At 57.2% G+C, this 24,935-nt stretch overlaps 1 protein-coding gene across 5 annotated transcripts in view; it reads left to right on the top strand.

Moving 5' to 3' along the window:
• Positions 1-24,935, top strand: part of ALX4 (ALX homeobox 4) — a 62,752-nt gene that overhangs the window by 8,628 nt on the left and 29,189 nt on the right. For 2 of the 5 annotated variants that reach the window (XM_081154705.1, XM_081154704.1), the window contains exons 2-3: positions 8,109-8,254; positions 15,846-16,261. In XM_081154705.1, coding sequence (XP_081010831.1) covers positions 8,232-8,254; positions 15,846-16,261 — 439 coding nt within the window. In that variant the 5' untranslated portion in view covers positions 8,109-8,231. Of the gene's footprint in view, positions 1-5,639; positions 5,730-8,108; positions 8,255-15,696; positions 16,262-24,935 lie in introns of those variants that run through there. The other 3 variants (XM_081154703.1, XM_081154701.1, XM_081154702.1) reach the window with 3 other exon arrangements.

The following is a 24,935-nucleotide window of genomic DNA, read 5'->3' as shown; positions in this document are numbered from 1 at the left end:
GTAGAACAAGATATGGGAGGGAAGAGCATAGAGAAAAGGCAGGAAGGAGCAAGGCTCGAGGTCCTGTTATACCTGCCCCTGCAGGCGGCTGTGATAAGACCTGTTTGCTCCGAGGCCCTGAACACTGGTCTTGGATGTGGGTTTCAGAACAGTGCTCATCCATCAGCCAGAAACAAAGTTTAACAAGTGCATTTAGTGATGTAAGCTGGGGGGTGATTTATGTTTAAGGCACTTGACAAATAGCTTCATCATCAACATAGGACTGCAGTCTGAGGCCCAGACAGGACCAGGACACAGAGGCATTGAGTCCAGCCTGCCAGCTTCCACTCATGAGCTGAACACTATGGATCTTGGTGTCCTCGCCTGCAAGTGGCAATTGTGATGCCCACTGCCAAGGGCACATCTGTGCCTTTAACGGGGTCTCCTACATGCACGTGAACACACACATGTGCAAATTTGTGCTCATATGTAGAGAACACACATGCGTAGACACATTAACACTCAAAAGCGAAAGCAGCTCATAGCTCTCTAGACACAGAGCTTCAATTCAAGAAGCATCAGTCAGCATCAAGAAGTAACTTGAAATTCCCTTAAAATGTTTACTGCAGACTCATAAGGGAGGGAGATTATATTCAACACGTAACACTGAAAACTCCTTAAAGACTCTCGCTCTCCCCTCTGCTTCCCCGGCTGCTAGACCAGCTTTCCTCCAAGTCTCCCTTCTCTCTGACTCTAGATCCTCAAAACCTCACTCTCCTAACCCCTCCGGCACCTTCACCCTTCCTGTACTTTTTCCTACTTCCCATGTCTCCGCAGCCTTTCCCATGTAAACAAGGCCAGGTTTTCTGGCTTCTCAGCCCCTAGTTCTCCCTCCACAATTACTCGGATTCATGGTAGAGCCGGGTGCAGCAGGGGTGAGAGGCAGGCCTTAGTATTTTACACACACGCAGGTAAACACACACACACATGATCTTGTGAGATTCCTTGATAAAGGGTCCATCACCCTTTGGCAATTTCTGGCCCTCAAGGTATCCACACCACGTATTCAGTCAGAGCCCTCGTGCCTTCTTTCTGCCCACCTGGCTTCCAGGCTGCAGCACTGAGCTGGGGAGTGGCCGGGGCATGGCACCCCAGGACTTCCTAGCCCAGTTTCTGCTTTGCTACTTCCTGGCTGTGTGAGCCCAGAGGAGTCACTCAGATTCCCTGAGAGGCCACGTGCCTAAGAGGCAAGATGTATACAGCCTTTCCAGCCAGATCCAGATTCAAATGCCAGCTCTGCCACATCCCTGCTGTGTGTCTTTAGGCAAGTGCTCAACCTCTCTGAGCTTTGATTTCTTCATCATAAAATAGCATATAATGATAACAACTTGACTGATTTTTGTGAAAACGAAAGAAAACAAGATGTTGTAGGAATCTGAACACAGTTATTTGGGAAACGTTCCTTCAAACGTAAGAGCCACAAGTCTTCATTTTTTACAAGGACTATTTCCAACATGATATTCACCTTAAGGGGAGCCAAGTGAGTAAGGGAAGGTGGTGTGGAGTAGGAGAACTGCACAGATTTCAGTCCAGCATTCTGGGGCTGGAATCCCAGGGCTGCCCTTTCTGAAGGTGTGCCCTTCGTCAAGGCTCCTGGTTTTTTCTCTGCATCAGTTTTCTCATCTGTAAAATGGGGATTATCATAGTATCCTCCTATAAGATTGCTCTGAAAATTATCCATTTGTTCAGATAAAAAATTAAATATTTGCTGAGCATGTGTTCTGTGCCAAGCACTTCTTCAGGCCCTGGAGATGGAGCATGAAGAAACATACAAGAGTCCTGGCATTATAATGGGGAGACAGATAGTAGACAAGTACGCAAATAAATAAACCAGACATTATAGCTAATGATGAGTGCTCTGAAAAATTAGAGCAAGGTAAGTGACATGAGTCCCTGGGGAGGAAGCCAACTTGGACTGGGTAGCCGAGAAGAGAGAATCTAAGGAACAAGCCAAGAACAGGGCCCGGCTCATAATAGGTGCTCAATAAGTCATGCTAATTGTTGGTTATTGTTACTATAGGTCAGATACACACCTTGACCAGGAGGGGTTTCTGGGAGCTGACGGAGCAGGAGCAGGTCTTTGGGAAGGGAGAGGGAGAGATGTCTGGGGGATGGCCCAGCTTGAGAAAAGGCCTGGCTGGCTCAGCTGCCATGCTGTTTCTGGAAGCTCCTGCACCACCTCCTTCTCCAGCCCCCATCAGGCTTTCATTTCCTCAAGCGAAGGCTGAGTGCCAGCGCCCTGCTGCCGGCCAGGCCGGCACATCAGAGACCAGGACCATTTGCCTCGGGTTTCAGGGGTTTTGCGGGGTGTAAAGTGCTCAGCACCCATTAAAGCTAGAGAGGCTGTAGGGTGGGGGCTGGGAACCTGCCTAAAAGGCTCAGAAACACTTTGGAAAGAGCCAAGATCAGCCCTGATCCCTGGCTTTGCCCTGGAACTGTTTAATCTCAGCTTTAAAATGCCATGGGCCAGGCTGAGAGTTTGTAAAAGGAAAAAGTACATATGATTCCCAGAGCCAGGAGGAGAGAGGTGGTCTCTCTGAGAGCTCCCCAGTATGGGCAGTGTGGCTTTCCTGCCAGTCCACCCATCCACAGCAGCTATTAGGCACTGCCTGGGTGTAGGTCCCAGGAAAGGCTCCTGGGGTAGCAGATACAGTATCTGCTTGTCGCCTCCTGGAGGAAAGGGAGGAAGCAAAGTACATTTATCAAGTGCCTGCTAGGTACCAGGCCTTCCCATTATTTCCTTCAGTCCTTGCAGCAATGTATCAAGGCCAGCATTATCCTCATTTATCACATACGAAAACAGAGGCTCAGAGAAGGTGGGTAACTCACTGAGGTCGACCAGCGAATAAGTGGCAGAGGCAGGATTCAAATTCTTGATGGAAGAACGGTTTTCACCATAGAGAAGGTGAAGTAAAGCAGCTTGGAAGAAGCTGTTCTCCCTCTAGGGAGGACGTGGGGTAGAGGTGGGGGGAAGAAGGGGACCCCTGCCCAGACATCAGGGAGTGGCAGATGTGCAGCCAGGTCCTCTTCCACCCTGGACAGTGAGGGGGGCACTGACTTATGCAAAGCACTTCCCATGGACTTTCTCAAATAATCCTCTCTCTTCCTGCCCAGGACCCATCACTAAAGTTATTCCCAGTTTACAGCCAGTGGTGCCCAGCCCGAATCATTCTGGCTCCAGTGTCTGACCTGATCACTGTCCACGTGACTCGCAGTCACTGAGACACACCCCATGTTAAGTGCCACCTTCCATATCCGAGGCGCTCTGCAGTTCACGCACAGTTTCCATTCATTATCTCCACTGAGGATCCGAGCAGGCCCCAGGAACAGGGCAACCCAGAACCCAGGCTTCCACCAGCAGCACCGGGGTGGCTGTGAGGTCCTAAGGAGCAGATGCTGGTGGCAGGAGGGTACTGGGGAGGCCCCGCAGCCCAGGCCCGGGGAGGCTAAGCCTTAATCAGCCATCAGGCATCAGGACCCATAGCCTCAGCCTCCAGGAAGCAGCCCCCACATCCATAACAGTTTGGAGTAGCACCCCACCTTCTGCTTACCTGGAGGCAAAGGAATGGACTAGAAGGCCTAATGGACCTCTCTTTTAACCTGTGTCCTGGGTGTAAGACGACTGGCATATGGCACCTTCAAATGAAAAGGGGTCGTGTACTGGTTAACATGTGATTTGGAGCTACTTGGATCCTTTTTTAAAGGGGAAAATAATCACCCCCAAAATAGTTGCCTTCGAGGAGGTAACTCAGATGTAGTGAAACGAAGTTTTCAAGTCATTTCTACTCAGTTCACTTGTTCATTCAATTTATTCATACATTCATTGAATATTCTTTGCCTAAGCCCATTCCAGGCTAAGATTACATTACAGGTAATCAGTGGACAGAATGAATACTGTTGAGGGGAGGAGCCCATAACTCCAGCAGAGACAGGGTGTGGGGAAAATTCCAGAAGATGAGGCTGGAGCTGTGCCTCAGAAGCTGCTAGGGAGCAGAGAGAAGGGCATTTCAGGCTGGACGCATGGCCTGGGCAAAGGAGACATTCCAGAAGCCCTCCGGGGGCCAGTATTGGCAGGACCCAGCCAAGGCCTCACCCCAGCTACTTCCTAGAACTGAGGCCACTGGCACTTCCTGATAAGGTGTCATGATTTCCCTCCTGCCTTTCCAGGTACTGGCTCCCCAATTTGTGGGGACTTTATTAAAAACACACAGTTAATGGCTAGGAAAGAGGAGGCATTTTTGCCCTCTCTCTCCCCACCCTGAGCCCCCACTCTGGCTGGAATGTAGCCATCAAAATAAACATTAAATGCAAAATGCCCAAGCTGAGTTATTACTTGTGAGGGTGCTGGGAGAAAAATTTATAGCAACATTACAGTGTTTTGTTAGAAATCTCTTAATGTACCAAAATGGGAAGGTGTGTGTGTTTTTTATTAAAATGTTACACCCTATAAATCCAATCTGCAGGAAGGACACAGGTGGCGACTCAGGGACTCAACTGAGGAAACTGTCACTTCTGTCTTTGGGGCCCATCCTGTTCCCCGGGTCTGGGAATAGCCTCTCCCCAGCCCTGATCGCTCTCCTGTTCCCCCACACCTCTCTCCTTCCCTGAAAAAGAGCTAGCTCTTCCCTCAGCGCCCCCCACTCCCCCAGGAGGAGAAGCCATGAAGGGCCGTGAAGATCTTTGCGACACTTCCCTTGGGGTTGGACTAAAAGTTGCAATTTTCTTAAAAGGCATCCCTGAGCCATGGAGCCCCTATGGAGCCTTTATGAAGTTTGCCTGACAGGGTGAAATTTCCTGTTGGTCCATTTTCACAAATTTAGATTCTGGCTGATGCTGCATTTTTCAAGGGCTTCTTTGTCAAAAGGCCACCAGCTTCTGTCTCTAGCCTTCTGTTCTGGAATGTCTCTCCTCAGAAGGGTAGATGATATCACGCGGGCAGAGCGGTGGGTTCATTTTCTCCTCTTAAGCATGTGTGGGTGTGTCTTTTCTTAAAGAGAACTGTGGCAACAGGAGCGATGCTGTTCTCTCCACCTTTCTGACAGTGACATTAAATCAGAGATCCCTAGCCTGAGCAGGCGCCTGGGAGCCCCTGAAGTTGTATATGGAATTGGGCATATGCATTCGTACTGGGTTAAATGGTAGCACCCCCCTCCCAAATATTTCCAGGTTCTAACCCCCTATGAATGTGACCTTCTTTGGAACAAAAGAATATTTATAGTTTAACTAAGGACCTCAAGAAGAGATAATCCTGGATTCTCCAGGTGGACCCTAAATCTGATGACCTGTCCTTAAGAAGAGACAAGAGGGGAAGAGGCAAAGAAGAAGGTCATGTAAACACCAGGGCAGAGATGGGAGTAATGAAGCCCCTGGAAAAGCCTGGAGCCACCAGGAGCTAGGAACGGCAGGGAAAAGTCCTCCTGGAGCTTGGCCCCACTCCGCTGACTCCTTGATTTCAGACTTCTGGCCTCCAGAGCTGAGAGAGAATAAATGTCTATTCTTGTGAGCCATCAAGTTTGGGGTCATTTGTTCCAACAGCCCGAGGAAGCTAACAAAGCACCCATCTGCATCTTTCCGGGAGAGAGTCCTCAGCTCTCAGCAGATTGTTGAGAAGCCGCTCTCCTGAAGTGGTTCAGCACCACCGGTGTGAATGCTTGTGTGAAGTTACGTGTGTGGAGCCCTCACTCCTGCACGTGAGAATTGAACCTAGAATTTGGGTGGGCAGGGCCATCAGAGAGCCTCTCCTGGGCCTGGTTCTCCCGCTACCTGGCCCATCACCCCCACTCCCGGCTCTCATGCACACTGATTCCTGGGTCCCGAATTCCTCCTTCCCCCGCCCACCTCCTGAGTTCCCTAGTCCTCTGAGATCAACTTTGCAAATCATTTAGGAAACAGAGATCTTTTTAAAAGCATTGAAAAGAGGAGTTGAAAGGGCATGGAGTTCTGTGTCTAAGTTGTCTGCCTGCACACAACTCAGCTCTGGGAACAGAGCTGAAAACGGAAAATAGGTCCTTTTGGGTATTGAAATGCTGTGGAACTAGGTAGAGATGGCAGTTGTACAACATCGAGAATGTACTAAATGCCACATTTAGACGCTGAAGTATGTTAAAGGAAGCAAATTCTGAAATGACTGGATTGGCTGCACTTGGGGATGGGTCAGTGGCCCCAGGACCCAGGGGGATGAGGAGCTCCGGAGACCTGGAGGCTGGTAATCTGACTGGGACTGGACACAAAATCAGTGTGGCTGCAAGAACTGTGTGTTCCTCCAAGCCCCACAAAACCTGCATTGTCCCAAATAAGCAAGAGGACTGGAGTGAAGGGAGCACCCACCCACGTGATCCCTGATCCTAGCAACTTTCCCAGGAGATGCAAATAATCACCGCCACTTCATACATGAGGACAGTGAGGCACAGAAAGGAGAAAGACTTGCCCAAGGACACAAGACTGCAGGTCAGGATTAGCACGCAGCTCTGCCTGGCTCTAGTTTTCAACCACCCCTTGAAAAACTCAACTGGACCTGGAAGCAAATTCAATTTAGAGAAAGCAGCTAGGAGTTTCCACGCTCTTGGGGATGGCAGAGCAGTTAGAAGGAATAGGCTGAGAGAGAATGCTGGGTGTCCAAGGAAGACCCCACAGGGTCTCTGTGCAGAGGCAGGGAGAACACCAGCGCCCAGCTCTCCAGCCAGAGTTTCTCCACAGACAACTCCTCAGGATTTGCATTTCCCAGGGTGTTTCAGGAGGCAGCTCCTGTTGGCAGCCTGGACCTGCCTCCATCAGCACTTGGGCGAGAGCCAAGGGAGGGTGCTTTGCGCAGATATGCAGAAGTGGTGGTGGGGGGGCCTAAACTGGCACCCAAAATATGCAGCGGAGGCACCACTTTGCAGGGACATCCGCAGCCCAGCTCCTGGGGCCTTGCCGCTGTCCCTGGTGGCAGTCCAAGCTTGGAGTGAAGCTGTAAATTTGTTTTATCTCAGCAGCTACCTTTTTGGTTTTCCAAGTCAATTTACTCCATTGGGTCTGGGGTGTGCACCATAGGTTCCCCCAGGGCTAGGGGTTGGTGAATCACGCTGCTGGGCCGGACTTCCGCCCTTAATTTGCCAGTCAAGTCCCCAGCTCCCTACCTCCCAACCCCCTACACACACATCCATCTGCTCGGGGTGGACAGGTGGGCTCCAGAAGTGTCCACAGTCTCCTTGCATCTGTGTATGCTCTGGGCAGGCCTGCAGGTGTGCCAAGGGAGTGCCCCAAAGCCAGCTGTGTGCCTACAGGTCCCAAGGAGGGACGGAACAGCAGGCAGGTAGAAAAGAGAAAGTCCAGGTCACCTCATGGGCATCTCAGCTACTACTGGCCAGGCCGAGGTGGTTGGGAAGGCTGGGAGGCAGCTAGTGAAAGCAGGGGGCAATAGAAATATAATCACCACCACCACTCACTGAGCACCTACTATGTGCCAGAGCTGAGTGTAGCTGTCTCTCTTGTCTCCTCTGTCTAGGGTTATTTAAGAACATCTCTCTTGCCTTCTTCTCCGTCCTGCCCTTTCCCTAACCCCTAGCACCCATCTCTGGAGACAGCCCAGTGCACATTCTGATCCTTTCACCCTAAGGCTTATGATTGGCAGGGAGGAAAGCAAAGATGGGGGTGGGGGTGGGGGGATGGGCAGCAGGGGGGCAAGCAGGGGGTGCTAATGCCTGGCCCCGGATAAGGTGGCTACAGGGGTGCAGATACCAGGCCTGACCTCTGGCTTATAGTGTGACCTTGGGCAAAGGGTGTCCCTCTTTGGGCTTCCATTTTCCAGACTATAAAACAGGGGCTCAGTCCCTACTTCACAGGGTACTGGTGAGCTTACAGAGAAAATCAACGGATGTGAAGGTGCTGCTGCTTTAAGTCGGAGATGGGCTGAAGCCAGGAGCTGGAGGGCAGCAGGGATCTCCTCCCCTAAACCAACCCCCCACTCACCCACACACACAACACACACACACAACACACACACACACCATCTCCTGCCTGCACCAACTGATAGGAAAGGCAGACCCGACCTGGGGAGCTTCTAACTCCCCTGGCTTCTTCACTCCTAGGGCTTTGAAAGGACCATGACGAGGAGGAGTTGTGGTCGGAGAGAAGAATGAATGTGACCCATTTTCCAAACGTTGAAGGGAGGGAACCCAATTGATCATTTCTGACTCTAAGGCTGGGCTGTGATGTTTAAATTGCAGCATCTCAGGTATGGAAAGAAAGTCATTACTGCTGTTACTGAAAAATGCCTTAAGTGAGCAAGATCTCATTTAGTCCTTGCAGCTGTTTTATGGAGTAGTTACTATTATTGTCCCCATTTTACAGATGAGGAAACCAAGGCCCCTGGAGGAGTCACTTTGCCCATATTATACCCCCCAAAAGTGTCAGAACTGGGATTCAAACAGAAATCTAAAGCTGGGCTCTTGACCACTGATGAGATTGCTGTCTGGGCACTTTGCTGCTTCCTCCCCCTCCCCCCCCTTTTCCAGCCCATAGGCCTCCCCACTGCCACTGACTCCCCAGCCCAGCTTGGTCTCTGAGAGAATCCAGAAGCTCCCTCCCACCATCCATGAGGACAGTGGGGGGTGGGGGGAGAGGGGGTGTTGGAATGGAAATCAACACAATTGCCACTGGCTGCCCATAAACTTGTGGGATGGGGGAGGGAAGGGACAAGGGGACAAATGACTCTTTAGGTAAGAAGAGAATTATGGGCCATGTTCGCCCACTGATGAGCCAAGTGAGGTCCAGCACTGAGGGAGCATGGATGTGCCAGTGGGCTCTGGGGGTTGGAGGAGAAGAGATGGGGGGGGGAGGCTGAGCTCTAGGATCCCCAGCAGGAAGCCAGCCCTTTCCTGCTCCCTTAGAGCCTGCTCCTCTCCTCTCCGCAGCTCCACTTTGGTTTTCTGGGTGTGGAATGGAAAAAGCACCCCTTCCTAGACAGGGGTGCCACAGACTCGGAGAGATCCTCCTGCCTATTGGTGGGACCTGTCGGCCTCTTTGTTGCAGAGTGAAAGGGTGCCTGGGAGGAAGGGGGTGAAGTCCACATCTGAGGAACAGAGAGGACTTTAGGGAGAACCAGAACCGTGGTTTGTCCCAAGGGGTCAGCTCTGTCCAGACCTGTGGAGTTTAACCAAGGACTCCTTTGAGACCCTGTTGGAAATGTTGAACCCTCTCCCCAGAGACAGGCACATGCAGACACAGTGCGAGGGGTTCTCAGCTCCCTTGGGCCATCAATACTGCTTTCCCTCCGTTCCTGATGCCTCCAACTCCCCAGTGGAGAAATGGGTGGGAAGTTGCTGCACACTTCCCTGGAGCTAAGACAGGGAAGGTCCTCCCTCCCAGCAAGCGCCTGGGGAAACTGAGACCTCATTTCTGCCGGGCGGTGGGCCCGTGCCTCAGGACCCTGGCATATGCGTCGAGGTGTAATTTGGCTTCCGTTTCCCCCCGGCAGCCAACCTTTCCAAGCACATTTTGAAAGAAGGGACAGGGGCTTCAGCTCAAACACCCGGGACTGGAGGTTTGGCTGGTGGTGTTTGGGAATTATCTGTGGATGTAAACGATCTGTGCCCTAACGGAGATTCAAGTATCGCACCGTCTGGGGCCTCAGAGAAAGACTTTTGGTTCCAACCACTTCCTCCGGGTCAAGGATCAAAGCGGTCGCCCAGCAGAGTGGAGACCTTGTCTCTCGAGCCTTTTTCCACAGGGCTCGCCAGACCCGGACCCTGGGAGCCCCCAGCGCTTGCAGAGGAATGGAGACCAGGGCAGCGCACCAGGCTCTGTCGCGCATCTGGCCTGCGCCTTCAGACTGGGACCCCCCGCCCCACAAAAGTACCCCACGCGGGCTCCGCCGGAGCCGGGAGGCAGATCCCTGAACCACAGGGCACAGGCGTGCGTTCCCGGGGCGCGGGCGTCGAGGTTGGTCATTTTTAAAAACCTCCATCCCTCCCGCTCTGCACGCCGCTGACGCTCACGACAGACAGTGGGAGCGGCTCTCTAGAGCGCTGCGGTTCCCCGCGTGTCGGGAGCCCGCACTGTTCCCGCCGAGCGAAGGTGCGACCTGAACGCAGGCCTCCTCTCCAGCCCCTCGGCCGCATCGCACAGAGTGGGCCCTCTAGGCCTGTCCCGGCCAGGTCGGACCGGTCCTAGGCTCTGGGAAAGGCTGAGCGCCTAAACTGGGGTGTGGGTCCAGCCGTGGGTGCGGGCCGAGGCGAGGAGGGAGGGCGGGCGGCACGGCGCTCCGGGCCCTGCTCGGCAAGTCCCGACCCAGTCCCAAGCCCCTTCCCGGGGAGGTCCTCCCGAGGGCTCAAGGGCCTAGACGACCCCCAAATGCGGGCTTCGCAGCGCAGGCGGGCGCGCTTTGGCCCGCTCCCGCCGGGTCCTGCGTCGCGCTCGCCGCGGCGCCGTGGCCCCTGGAGACCGTCAGCGGGACAGGGTCTCCCTCCCCGCCGCCCACACCCGGGCGCGGGGCCGGGCGCAGCGTGGGCGCTGGAGCGGAGCGCGGGAAGGTGCCGAGGTGTCCTACCTGGGGCGGGGTGGGGGGTGGAGCAGTGTCTGGAAGGCTGGCGCGGGTGGCGGGGACCTGTGGCCCCGTCCCCTGCCCTGTGGCGGGCGCGGCGGCTCAGAGCGAGCGGCCGGGGCTGGTGATCGCTCCAAGCGCCTGACCCGACTGGCCGCCCGAGGTGCCGGCGCCCGCCGCCCTGGAGAGGTAGGAGTTTCTCTGCGCGCCCCACAGGCCCAGAGGATCTGGACCCTTTCAGCCCGGCGCTCCCCAGAGGTCGCCGAGAACCGCGCTTGGTTGCGGAGATCTCTGAGAACGCCCAGTGGTTAGCAGCGCGGCTTCCGATGTCAGCCCACTTGGGCTGGAATCCCAAGTCCTCTGCCTTCCTGTGTGACCCTATGCAGTTGTTTCGCTTCTCCGTGGTTCCATTTTTTTTTTGGTTTGATTTTCAAATCATTGTAAAATTAGGGTAATGTAACCACCATAGGACTTCTATGAGGACTGCAAAGATCTCAGTGTGCAAAAGCTGACTTGTAGCAGTTGTCTGACACATAATTGCTAATATCATGTTATGTCCAGAGTGTGAGATTTGGGTACTGGGATCTGTAGGGCAGGAGGGTTCCTGCCTCAAGATTCCTGCCCCCTCTGCAGTTGTCCGAAGTGTCCTTTCAGTGTCCCCAAATTTCTGAGCAGTCTTTGTTGCATCCTGGCATTTACAGAGTGGCGACTTCAAGCCAAGTAGTGTTCACACTCGCTGAGGAGGTGTGGTCCCATTTTACCCACACTGGAAGTCGAGGCTTGGGGCAGTCAGATGAGGTCACAGAGATGTAAGCGGGTAGGTGGGTAAGTGGAGTGTCCCCACCCCAGCTCCACTGTTTGTCCAAGGGGGTAGGCAGAGGGCAATCGGGGACATGGGTGGAGGGAGCTCAGATCAAAGAAGGTAGTTACAAATCTGTCCTTCCCTTTGAAAGGGAGGAGCAGCTGCTGTGCCTCCCCCATCGGGGCCTTTAACCAACTCAATCGAATACCCCTGGCCTGGAGAGCTCCAGCCCTGAACCACAGGGGCTGAGCAGTTACTCTCCAGACCTGGGGCGGTGCTCCTCTGATATTCGTTCGTTCGTTCATTCATTCTTCACTCTTTAGTTGTTCATTCAACAGATATTTACTGAGCGGTGTTGTGTGCCTAGCACTGGATTCTTACCTGAGAGACAGCAGCCATGACTCGTATTCTAGTAGGAAGACAGACACTAAATGAAGTAAATGCAAAATGTGGGAGATAATGTCGGGTCAGGATGGGTGCTGCAGGGAAAATAATTGGGCAGATGTGACGGAGCAGTAGCTGGAGTAGTGAAGGAAGGCCTCCCGGAGGAGGTGAAAGACTCCTTCACCACTCCCCCTTCCGGGGCTGTGTGCAGAGCCCAGGGAGCCCATGGAAGGAGGGAGCTGCTCCCTGGAGGGCTGAGCCCGAGATTCAAGATTTGAAAGGGAGGGAGAAGGGGGCAGCAGGGAGGCGCCTGCCAGGGGTGGGATGCAGGACTTGAAGCAGAGGGCTCTGCTGACTCCCACCGTTCCTGGCTCACAGTGGAGGAATAATCGGAATTGCAAGGAAGGGCCAGGCAGGTCAAGGGCACGGGGAGGAGATTAGAGACAGACAGTAAACCAAGGGGTGCCTTAGCTTCAGGAGAAATAACGCACAGAGGCCAGGGCCAGAACCAGCCTTCAGCACCCTGGAAGTCCCCAGCTGGCTGCAAGGGTGCCCTGCCCCTGGAGGAGGAACTGAGTGGGAGTGGCTCCTTTCCAGCTACGGATGGATGGGTGGATGGATGGGCCAGCCGATGGACGAACCGATGGCTGAAGGCACACAGAAATAATCAGCTACACTTATTAGTGTTCTCAGAAAGGTGTGTTTGAAGAGACTTGGGAGAGGGGGTCCGTGGCAGTTTTCTTGAGGCTAAACACTTGTCCAGAATGTTCTCACGAGGTTGCAGGGAAACCCACAGGCACTGCCTCACTTGCAGGCACACGGTCGCTCTCTCTGAGTCCAACTCTAAGGTACAATGTAGAAAAGCAGAAGGCTCTGGGGCCAGTTCCAAGGACACAGGACCTCAGCGTTCCAGGGTGGATTCTGGCTGAGGACATCAAATGCTGCACCCCGATGCTCTGGGCTTGAATTCCCCGGGGATGGCTGGGGGAAGGTTGAATAGTGAGGCAGTAATTAAACAGATCATAAAAGCCCAGGGTGGGTAGGTGGTCAGAGGCAGCGCTCAAAGAAAGCTTCCTGGCATGAGGCTTTTTTTTTTTTTTTTTTTTGGCATTGAGTGGAGGCAGCACAGAGGTTACTGAGAATATTGCCTAAGTGTAGTTATACCTGTCTTGGGGTCATTCCTCCCCATAGCTCACCCCATGTGTTTCACTCCCCATAGTCTTCCCCTGTGTCTACACCTGAAATTGGGGGTGGGGTGGAGTGGTTGCTGCCCGCATGTGGGCACAGGGGACTTGGGACCGAAGTAGCCCAGCTCACTGAGAACTCCGTGGCAAAAATGCACCTCTGAGTCCCTGGACCACATGGTGTTTTCATTCCATTTTTCATTTAACACACATTTTATGAGAGCCTACAATGTGGCAAGCCCTGTGCTGCTCTGAGAGAGCTCACTGCAGTGCAGCCTTGGAGAGGCCAGCGCGCTCTTAATTTTCTTGCTTGATTCATGAAGAGGGAGAGGAAGCACAACCCATTGTCCTTGGCTAGAAGAAACCAAAGACCTTGGGAACTGGTGCCTTGCTGGGCAGTGGAAGGGACCCAGGGTCTGAGAGCCCCGGTTTTAATATTTTATTCCACAAATATTTGTGGGGCTCTCCAGACACAGCAGAGACTGCCCTAGGGGTACCTCCAACTACTGAGATTGAGATGAACACCCACCCGGGCAACCAGACAACCACAAAGTCCAGGACACAGATGCTGCAAATGGAAACTGGGACAGATGGGAAGACTTTCTGGGGGAAGAGACTCTAGACTGAACCCGAAATCATTGGTGAGACAGAAGCTCAGCGGTGAGATAGGGGGGATCCAGAACTTGGCAGGATCAAAGAATTGAAAGAAACTGGCTGGACAGGAGCCAGTTGGGATGATGGCAGGCTTGGCTCACCCACTTTTTGCTATCTGAGCTTAGAAAATTAATTGGTTTCTTTGAGTATCAGTTTACCCATCTGCAAAATGGGCTTGACAGGGCAAGCATCTCCAGACTATTGGAAGTGGCCTGGAGGATTACCTGTGGATGGCTTCCACACAATAGGTGCTCAATAAATACAAGATTCTCACAGGGCCAGAGAGGCTAGGGTGATGGGCTGTAGGGGAGGGGTTCAGGACTGGGCACCCCTGGCCACAGTTTTTGGAATATCTTTATTAACAAGCACTTCAAGGTAAGCCTCGATGGAAACCAGATGTGGGGTTGGGCAGTCGGACTGAGGCAGAGCAAGGAGCAGAGATACCAAGGGGGTAAGGATTAGTAGGGATGAAGTTGGGGGTAGAAGCGCGACCCCCCCCCCAGATATTTTTTCTTTGAGAGATCTTAGGTGCAGAAGATTGGCTTCTGACCCGCATTCCCGGGTTCAGGGCACTCAGGCCCTCATTTTACTTTACCCCTTCATCTCTCACTCCACTCTCAGTCTCCCTTGAGGTAGGTACTCTTCCATCCATGGATTCCCCCCACCCCCAGTTTATCCAGGGCTTCTCTAGCTCCTCTCCTTCCAGCTGAGTCATTCCACAGTCGGGGGTATCCTCTGTTCTTTGCATTTTCTCTGTCAGAAATGTCCTCCCAGGTCCCTGTAGGCACTAGCTTCAGCATGGGTTCCAAAGCCAGCGCTGCTGCTTCGGAGCTGTGTGACTTCATCCTGGTGACCGCCCCTCCCTGAGCCTGTTTGCTCATCGGAAATTTGGGGACCCCAAGCTCCACTACTCAGGGTTGTCCCGAGGCACAGTCGATAATTAGCCCCGTGGAAGGGGCCCAGTGAACCATTAAAGTTCGTTTTCCTTGCGGTGGCCGTCCGGGGCCGAGGTGTGCATCCGTAAAGGACATCACAGCCCATCAAATCAGAGATCACAGTCACCCCCGCCCGGAGCAGCGAGCAGGTGACAGCCGGAGATGGGGCGATGTCAGCCAGGTTCCCCCAACTGCACGCTCTCAGCCCCTGGGCCGGGAAGTCCCCTGGGCTGGGCGCAGTCCCGAGGTGTGAGCGGCTCCAGGGCGAGGAGGGGAGGGGGCGGCGCTCCAAAGCCTCCCAACCTGACCCAGCCAAGGGCTCCTCGCCGTGGAGGGAACGCTCGCGCCCTTCCCGGAGCCCTGCAGAGGCGGGAAACAGCGAGTCAGACGGGAAAGTGGCCACGCACCGGATCCCTGCGGCGCGTGTGCGTTAATGTCAGGAGCAACCGGGAACGGGGAGGAGAGGGTGGAAACAGAGGGAAAGGCACGTGGGGAGGCCCGCAGCGCGCCGGCCAGATTCGCGCAGAACTGTGCGAACCACCCGCCTGCACCCGGACGCTAGCGGCCCATCGGACTCCGAATGTCAAAGCCGGTTAGGTTTTTTTGTTTTTTTAAACTGTCACTAAAGTTTTGCACGCGCCCCCCCCCCCGCCGCGCCCCCCCCCTCCAGGCCAGAGGTGGGACCAGATAATTTTCAGCCTAGCCTCGGGAGCCCAGAGGGTCCCGACACCTCCCCGGCCCCGCCTAGACTCGGAAAAGCCTCCGGGCGCCTCGGGGTAGAATCCCTAAGATTCCACCGGCGGAGAGGAAAGAAAGGGCAGGGGCACTGGAGGGAGGGGGGGTGAGGACGGGGGAAGAAAGGAGAGATTCTAGGGGTAAAGTCGCTCTCTCTATTCCGCCCACCCCCCTCGCCCCTTCAAAAACCTTAAGAGCTTTGGGTAGATCTGGTCAACTTTCCGAAACATCTGAATCTTTTTACAGCCCTCCTTTCTTTCCCAGGGCCAGCTGTGGGGAGGAAGGGGGGGGGAGAGGGGGAGGGAGAGAGAGAGAGGCAGAGAGAGAGAGGGAGAGGGAGGGGGAGAGGGAGAGGGAGAGGGAGGGGGAGAGGGAGAGGGAGGGAGAGAGGGAGCGAGGGAGAGAGGAGCGCCGCGGTGGAGGGAGGAGGGAGAGGAGCGCGCGGGCCGGCGCGGAGCGCACAGCCACCGCCTCCTCGCGGCTCCCGACTCCCGGCCGGGCGCGCGGCGCCGTCCCCGCGCTCCCGCCCGCGCCCCCGCGCGTCGCCAGCGCCGGCCAGGCATGAACGCTGAGACCTGCGTCTCTTACAGCGAGTCGCCGGCTGCTGCCATGGACGCCTACTACAGCCCGGTGTCGCAGAGTCGCGAAGGCACGTCACCTTTCAGGGCATACCCCGGCGGCGATAAGTTCGGCACAACTTTCCTGTCGGCCGCCGCCAAAGGGCAGGGATTCGGGGACGCCAAGAGCCGGGCTCGCTACAGCGCGGGGCAGCAGGACCTGGCGGCACCCCTGGAGAGCGGCGCCGGGGCACGGGGCTCCTTTAACAAGTTCCAGCCCCAGCCGCCGGCCCCGCAGCCGCCGCCGCCGCCGTCGCAGCCCCAGCCGCCGGCGCAGCAACCGCATCTCTACTTGCAGCGAGGCGCCTGCAAGACGCCCCCGGACGGCAGCCTCAAGCTCCAGGAAGGCAGCGGCGGCCACAACGCGGCCCTGCAGGTCCCCTGCTACGGTGAGTGCACGTGCGGGCCCTCGGGACGGGGGGCCCCAGCGCCCCTAGCTTCGGCACCCTCGAAACCTATTAGGCTTGTGGGAGGCAGGCGTTGGGCTGAGGAGGTGCGGGGCCGAGCCGTGGGCGACTCCGGGTCGAGAAATGGGGATCGACTGCGCCCAAGGGACCAAGAGATCCCTCCTGCCCCTTCGTGTCTACTCCCGACACGGCCAAGGAGCGTTTGAGCTGTGAAACTCGACTTGGAGTTGGCTTCCCCCCTTCTTTGCTGTTCCCCAACCATCGCTTTGCGCCGCGCGCGGGGCCGGCTCCGAGGCGGAGGCTCCGCGCAGCTCCCGGCAGCGGCGGGAGGCGGTTGAGGCGCAGCGCTCGGGCACCGGGCTCCCTGCTGCCGAGGCCTCGCTCCCCCGACTCGGACGCACCCCGGCGGCGCCGCAGGTGGGAGCGTTGCAGGTGCGGCGCCCGGCTGGCGGCGCCGTCGTCGGAGCGCACGCGGGATCTGGTGGACCGGGGACGCCACGCGGGTGCGGGTCCGGAGACGCCCGGGCCGCGGAAGCCCCGAGTCCGGTGGCCCCGAGCGCCGCTCGCCCTGGGGTGGCGGGCGCGCCGGCGTCGCCGAGCGTTTCTCTCGGGCTGTCCCGGAGGTTTCGCCGGCCGCGGAACAATGGCTCGAGGCCGACCCCGCCGGGAGGCAGGAAGCCTGAGATTCGTCTCAAGGGGGCTCAGTGCTGGGGGAAAAGGGAAGCTTCTTCGTCTTGATTTGGGCCTACGGGGAACTCGGGGCCTAAATGACCTCCAGGCCCCCTTGAACGCAGACCTGGGCCCCCAGGCTCAGCGACCGCAGTGGAGGAGCCTCTCTCAAGGACAGCCTGAGGCCAGAGCCGCTCAGGAGCCCGGGCCCCTCTGCCGCAGAATCGGGACTGGCGAGCCCCAAGCTGCCTGCGAGCCAGGGAAACGGAGAAGGGAGGGAAAAGGCTTCTCTGGACTAGGAACCCTAGGTACACAGTCTCCCCCTGAGGCCTCAGGCAGGCCCTGGAGAGGAGCTGGTGCTGACAGGGCAATGGCTTGGGCTGAGCTGATCCAGGCCAGATGGAGAGGCACCAGGCCTGGGGACAGAAGTGGGACATGGTGGAGGCCTTGGCATCTGGAATAACCTAAGGAAAACAGCCCATGGCAGGCATTTTCTTACACTCAGACTGGCTCTGCCTCAGGCTCAGAATTAGTTCATTAGGTGGTTGTTGACACGCACAATATTCACACAATCACACGCCTGTCTACACTTGTATTCTACACACATACACACACACACACAAAACCTCTTCTTCATGAGACAATATGGTTACACATCAAGTACACTCACTCATGTGGCCTCACACACAATCACACACTCCCAAACCCATAGGACAGGACTGAGAGTAGGTTCAGAAAGATCGGGTGACCTTTCCCCACTTCCCCCACCTTCCTATTGCAAGGAGGTCGGGCACTCAGATCACAGACACGCACAGCTCCACACCGGTGCTCCTGCCACCCTCAGGCAGTTGTGGCTTTCAGCACTGTCCATAAGCACCGGTCTGCCTCCTGGCCTCATCCAGGCCCCCCCTCATCCGTGTCAGTTGGGACTGTTAAGGGAGAGCAGGTCACAAACTGGGGGACCCATGGAGGTGCATTGTGCAAAGCCAGGGAGACTCACATGTTTTCTCTTCCACTACACTGAATTTTTGTGTTTTCAAAAAGTTCACCAGTGAGGCTTCTGAGGAGGCAAGGAGCCATCCTTCTACCTTCTTGTTTGGAAGGTGCCTTCAGGTCCAGAGGGAAAGGGTAAGGGCTGGCCCTCTCTGAGCATCCTCTCTGAGCCTTACTGGGCCCTCACATGCCAGCGAGGCCCTTCCTCTACTTGCCTTAGCCATCGGGGCTACCCACAGTGTGACCTGAGAGCAAGTAATTACACCCCAGTCTTCATCTGCATCATGGGGAGATAACAGTAAGGCCTCATTGGGTGGCAAATGTCCTCTCACGGAGAGAGCAGGAGTCTAGCCTACCTACCTTCTTCCACATTTCCCTCATCGGCCTCTGTGCTGTTGGGAACCTCTGAGCACCCAATTCTGAGGTCAGGACGGGCTCCTGCCTTTGCTGTGGGCAAAGCCATAAGCTGCAGGTTGGGACAAAGGGCAGCCTGGAATCACGGACAGGACCCCACTCCCTGGCTGCCCGAGATGGAGGCACTGCTCAGGGCAACGCTGCAAACAGCCAACATTCAGCAGCTGAGTTTCCCTGCCTAGGAGATTTCTGTCCTTGTACAAAAGAGCTTAGGTACAAGATCAGGGACCTGGGCACCAAGAGGTGAGGCTCTGCCCTTTACAGGGGCGGCTGGGAGCACCTCTGGAGTGGACTCTCTAGACTGCCAGCAAGGAGGGAAACCGAGGCATGTGCTGAGGGCGCTTCTCTCCTTCACTTGTCAGAATGTATATTCAAAAGGGGAGAAGTGAGGTTCAAGGAAAAAGCCCTGGGTTGTTCCCAGGAGCTTGGGGAAAGTGGGGGCACCCAGAGCCCCGGCGCTGAGTGGGCGCAGCCTTGGCTGACCTCGGGCCTGACCCCAGGTACCTTCGACCCCGCAACCACCTTCCCAGCTCCGCTGGTCCCGGGGCCGAAGCCAGTTCCTGGGTCTGTCACTACACGGAGCTTGGGGCGAGGCTCCCGGGTCCCCTCCCGGACCCCAGCGCCGGAGCCACTCCCCGCGTTCAAGGGGCCCTCCGCCCGCGGGGCGCGGGCCTGGGGCCGGGCGCGCTCCGGGCGGCGCGGCGGGAGCCGTCGGGAAGCCTCCGCTCAGCCTCCGCTCTCCGCCCGCGGGGTTTTCTCCGAGCCGCCAGAAGCGGAGGTGAGAAATCCTCGCAGGCTCCGTCGTCTCTGCCCCTCCCCGGGCCTCCGTTTCCCCGTCGGCGCTAAGCGGGCGGCGGGCAGGATGCGCAGGCAGAGCCCCCCGCGCAGACACCGTCCCGCAGCGATACCGACCTCGCCAGGCTCGGGCTGCGCTTCGGCCTTCCGAGGCCCCTGCCTATCCTTGGCCCGTTTTTGACCGCGTGGGCCCCAGGAGACACCCCAGGTTGGAGACCCGACATTTCTCGGCGGCGCGAAGAGCCCCCTCGCCGCCCCGTCGCGGCGCAGACACCTCGGCCCCAAGCCCAGGGCCGACCCCCGAGCGCCCAGGCGCCCCAGGCCTCTGCCGTGCGCCCCAGGACCCTCCCGGGAGCAGCCCCGCTGCTTCTCTTTCGCTTTCGATTCGGTGCACGCAGGTTTTCGTTGCGAGCGGATCGCGACCTTCCCGTCCGCTGGGCCCCGGAGGCAGCGCCCTCGCGCCGAGGGTGGGGAGCCCCGGCCGGCCTGAGCCCCGGGGCGCCGCGGAGGGGCCGGCCCTGATTTGTCAGATTAGAAGCAGTGCTTGAATGCTGGAGAGACTCCGCTCCACGCACCGACAGCCCCGCACCACAAGTGTGTCAGCGCTGCCCTAGTCGGGTCCTCTTCGAGTTTAGCCGCAGAGCCAGCGGGGGCTTCTGCCCGGGACCGAGAGACGCCGGGGAGCCGGGCGGCCGCGGGAGCTCGTGGGTGACGCGGGGCGCCCGAGGGACACGCGAGCCTGGCAGCGGTGGCGTCGCCGACCCCCGCCACTTTCGGAGGAGAGGATGGAAGGAAGATGCTTCTAATTTTTTACTTCGATAATTTCCATAGCCGCCAGCCTGCTCCAACAACTCCGCCTAAACGCGCAGGTTCTTAACCTTTAAAAGACGGCATTTAAAAGGCAGCGTCATGCAAACTCCATATATTTTCCAGGATCAACTGTACAAATAATGGTTTCTTTCCTTTTGCCTGTAAAAAAGAACGTATATGCTTAGGGTTCTGAGTATTTAAAAAGAAAAGCAGCAGGCCCGGGTTGAAGGGCTGGTGTTATTTTCAATCAATCGATTGGAACAAAGTTTTCTTTCTTACACACGGTTTATATGCGGTGCAGCCCGCAGAGCCGGGCGGGAAGTCAGAGGAGCTGTCGCGTTAGGGGCGCGGCGGCTTCACCACCCCGGGAGCGCGCCGCCCTCCGCGCGGGGTGTGGGCGCGAACACGTCGGGGGAGTTTCAGCTCCGAGGAAGCTGCGGAGGGGACCGCGGCGAGCCGGGCGCGCCTCGTGCAGACCGCGGGGTTTTCTTAGCAGAGGGACCCCGCAGCCGGGCGTTTGCGTGGTCGCGGCTCCCTAAGGGGGTCACTGCCGGCGGCGGGGACCTCGCCGCCCCGCCGCCGGGCTGTCCCGGAGCTGCCGAAACCCTGCCCCTGGCGCGCTGCAAAACGGAGCCTTGGTAGGAAAACAAGTTAAAATACCATACATAAAATTTAGACCAGGTCCCCGAGGACTTTCGTTTTGGAGAGAGCCGGGGCGCCCTTTTCCGGGGACGCACCTTTATCTCGGCCTCGGCGTTGTCTCCCTTCCCGCAGCTCCGCGCGCGGCTTGGTTTGGGTGGCAAACTGAAATGGGAAATGGAAATACAGAACTCTTCGCAGATACGGGGGTGAGGGGAGGTGGGGGCCCCGCGCATTCGTCTGGGGTTCAGCCTTCTCCGCCGACCCCTGGACCAGGGCGCCAGAAGCAGCGAGCTGCCCGAGCGCCCACAGCGCGGCTGGCGTAGGATGGGGAACCGGTGGGCCAGCGGTGCGCCTCGCCCTGCAGAGGAGGGCACTCGGAGGCACACTTCCCGGGAGCGCTGGGCCGGAGAACATTCCCGCCACGGAGCTTCAGCGTCGCAGCTCCCAGGACCCCCAGGGACCTTGGCCCGGGCACTGCCCCGGGACAGCGGGACCCCTGACTGCGGCTGCACCCGCCCGCCGGGCGCCACCTGCCCGTGTGCTCCCGCGGCTGCGGGGGTCCCCAGGAATCGTTAGGGTGGCAGAGGAGCCCTCAGATTAAGAAACCAAGACGGCAAGGCCCTGGCTACGTGGGACATCGCCCAGCCAGTGTATTCAAAACGAAAGCCACCGGTTCCCCTTGTTCAGGGACCCCGGCGCCGCGCTCCATTGGCTGGTTTACGCTGGACCATGAGGAGAGGCCCTTCTTCCAAACCCGGCCCTTCTGTGGAGGGAGGAGGCACCTCTCTCTGGCCAGCAGGCCCCCCTAGCTGCAGGCTGGTGCCTCTCAGAGATCAGAGCTACTGACTCGCCCAGGGAGCTCCCCTCCAGACCTACAGCCCTGTGCCTTTTCTTGTCCTCAGGTGCGCAAAGAGCAACACCTCCACCTTCATGCAAGATGCGCCTTCCTCACCCAGTACAGGGGTGCGGGGTGGCCTGGAAGCAGCAAACACTGCCGCCTGGGAGCTGGTATCCCCAGAAAGGCACACCAGACCTGCCCACGCACGCCCCATCCCCAGAGCACTCTGTGTCCTTAGCTAAGACCTGCCTCTCTACCCATCCCACCCCAGGCTGCCCGCACCAGGGAGAGAGGGAGGAGTGAGGAGGATGTTGAAGCTCCGGGGAGAGAAGAGACGGGCAAGGGGGAGGCTCAGAGGAGCTGAAGGCTGGGGAGTGGGGTGGCAAGTGGGGTGGCGATGCCGGCAGCAGGCGCGTTTGAATTCTGGTTCCAGAGGCTGCTGGGGGCGGGGGTCACTGCGGCCCTCCGAGGGATCCGGAATGCCCTTTAGAAGAGGGGGGTTACTGGGAGATAATGGTGTAGATTGGGGGTGGGGGTGAAGTACCTGTCTTTCCCGGTGACCACGTCGCTAGTGCTCCAGACCGCAGGGCCCTGGCGGGGGCACAGCTGCGCATTGGAGGCAGAGAGGAAGCCGGGGCGTGCTTCACCAGTTCTTAAAGCAGATTGTCTTGTCTTGGAGCAGATTCTCCTTCCAAACTGGGGCTCTGGATGGTGGGTGTCAGCCCCAGGTACCTCACATGTGGACAGCTAGCAACCAGGTCGGGGCAAGGCAGCTGGTCCTCCACGCCCTGCGGGGGCCGTGAGGAGAAGATTGAGAGGCTGTGGAGGGTCTGGGCCCTGACACTAAGGTCCAGCTTGGCACAAGTGTGGGCAGGGTGGTCAGTCCTTGGATAGACGACGGGCAGGTCTCTACCGTGCCCTCTTCTTCGCCTTGCATGGCCTTGGGGAAGTCCCTTCCCCTTCTCTTCCAGGGTCTGAATTGTAGTTCTGTGAAATGTTGAAGGTGGGACAATTTCCAAAGACCCTCTAGGGTCTTCTGTGCCCATACCAGTTTGGACCCCCCTTCACCACATTTCTGTGCCCTCCCCGCCCTTACACACATTTTTGTCCAGGAGAAATGGGATAGAGTGGACAGAAAAGGCTTCCCTGGAAGCAGAAATGGGTCCTGAGGGTTCCCTAGGTGCTGGGAAAGGAGCTGGGACCAAGTAGACAGCAGTTCCAAGACACAGTGGGCCGGCAGTCCTGGAGGGCCGAGGCTGGGGCTTGAATATGGAGAGGGGCGAGCTCCCAGGTATTTCCATGTGCACAAGTGACCAGGCTTGGCTGAGGCACTGGAGTTCCCGGCCCCTCCAGGCCACGCATGTCCCTTCTCCACCCATCTTCCCTGTCTCTGCATTTACTGAGCACCTAAGTGCCACACCTGATCCTGGGAGAGCAAGCCGAACACCTGCCTGCTATCCTGTAGCTTACATCCTTCCAGGCGTGTACGCTGGGCATAGTAAATGTTTACTGGATGGAAGGGTGAGTGAAGAATTGGTGTCTCATTTGGAGTGTGGCTTGAGCATGGTTAGGGCCACCTCAAGCACATCCCAGTACCTTTGTAGTGAGTGAAGACCTGGGGTTCGTGTAAGCAGGTCCACAGTGTGAACGCTGACAGGTATTCACATTCATTGGGCCTGGTTCTGCTGTCCCAGTGTGCTTCAAGGGGCCATGTGTACTAATCTGTGTGCCAGAAGGGTGCCACCCCCTGCACTTGCGGCTGTGTCCCCTGTGTACGTGAGCCACACGTGTAGGAGGGTAAGCGCCTGCGTACAGTGCCAGGGAAAGTGACTAAGCGCCTGTGCGTCACAGCTTGTGGCCTTTCCTGCTACTGGTTGGGGCTCCTCCTGGAGGCTGACTCATGGAGAGGCAAGCAGAGTCCCCCTGTGGCCCGAGGGGGTAGCACCCAGTCCCTAGCATCTTCCTGGGGCCTCACTGCAGGGAGGCCTCCCCTCACCCCAGCTCTTGATTGTGCCCTTTGTCCTGTGTGGCTCACTGTGGAGAGAAACCATAGTCTGCACATCTTGACACATGTTGCAGGTTCCATTTAGCAGATGAGCAAACTGAGGCTCAAAGAGAAATGGGGCCCCACAGACAGGTTAATGGGAAGGAGGTTAAGCCACTACGGGGCTCTCCTCCTCCCACTGCTGGGGGCGAGGTGGAGGAAGGGCCTGGGAAATGTCTGCTTAGGCTCACCCCCTTTCTCCCTTCGTTGTAACCCCTCCTGTACGTCACATATGTTCTCTGTGCACCAAACAGGGCAGAGGCTTTCAGCCCTCCCCCGTTCAGAAATAAGGCAACCCCAACATAAATTCCTGAGGATTTCAGTGGCAACAGGAGAGCAGCCATGGAGTCCCTCGGGATTGCAGGTCCTCATCCTGCCTGTGACCAGGCCGGGCCGGGCCTCCTGCTCCCTGCCAGGCTCACTGGGCCAGGCTTTCTTTCCTAAGTGGTGGAAACCATGAGGGTTTGTGCCTGAGGGGGTTAACTGAGGCCACATGACCGACCTCATCTCTCAGTTGACCATGTGCCAGGCCCAGAGGCCTCGGTGGCGTCCAGGAGCCCTGGTACTGCCACCTACACACAATGGGTCATGGTGTCAGCTTGGGTGTCCCACCTAGTGTTGGAAGAGACACCAGACGTCTGCTGGCCCAGATGCCCTGTTTCACAGAAGAGGGGACTGAAGTGCCTGATTCCACTTATTCACTGCTCACCAAACTTCGCCTGTGACTGTGCCAGGCCTTGTGGGGGATTCTGAGAAGCGCTGGACACAGCTCCTGCCTTCAGGTCCCCGGGGGCGGGAGGGCGGGGGAGAGAGACAGAATAGTAACTTGGCGATTCCAGTACGTCGGGCAGTGCTGGAATGGGGAGCCCCGACTCAGGCTGGGCAGAGAAGGGCAGCTTGGCTCGCCCTGGGGTGTGCCGTGGCAGGAAGGGTGCCCACCGGGCTTGCAGCTCCTTAGAAGCCCCCTGAGGTGGGCATCGCCTTGCCTAATAAGGGCAGGTCTCAGAGAAGTTGGGGGAAATTGGGAGTTGCCACAGACCCGCTGGATCTTCTCTGGTAGCTGAAAAGGCCTCGTTGCTTCTCTCCTTTCTCCTTTCCCCCTTCCATGCCTTCTCTGAAGATCAAGAGATCTGAGTTCAAGTTCCGGCTTTTCCACAGAAATAGCCATGTGTCTTTGGAACAATCCCCTTACTTTTTTGATTCCACTCATTTTTCAAATTTGCAAAACGGGGCTGTTTGCATCTGTCCTTCAAGGAAGGGGAGTGAGGGGGTGTGGATGCCGAGAGGTAGTGTGCCTGCAAGGTCGAGTTCTTTGCCTGGGAGGAATAAGAGCCCCATCCCCTCTCGGGGTCTCCCTGGCTCTGTCTGCAGCCCCACCACTCAGCCACGAGTCCACATCTGGCTCACATCCCAGCACTAAGCTGGGAGGGCTCCATGGCCTCAAGGAGGGA

This window comes from Miniopterus schreibersii, assembly GCF_964146895.1.
Source record: "Miniopterus schreibersii genome assembly, chromosome: 12".
In the NCBI taxonomy this organism is placed as follows: Eukaryota; Metazoa; Chordata; class Mammalia; order Chiroptera; family Miniopteridae; genus Miniopterus; species Miniopterus schreibersii.
This window is presented reverse-complemented; position numbering and strand designations above follow the sequence as displayed.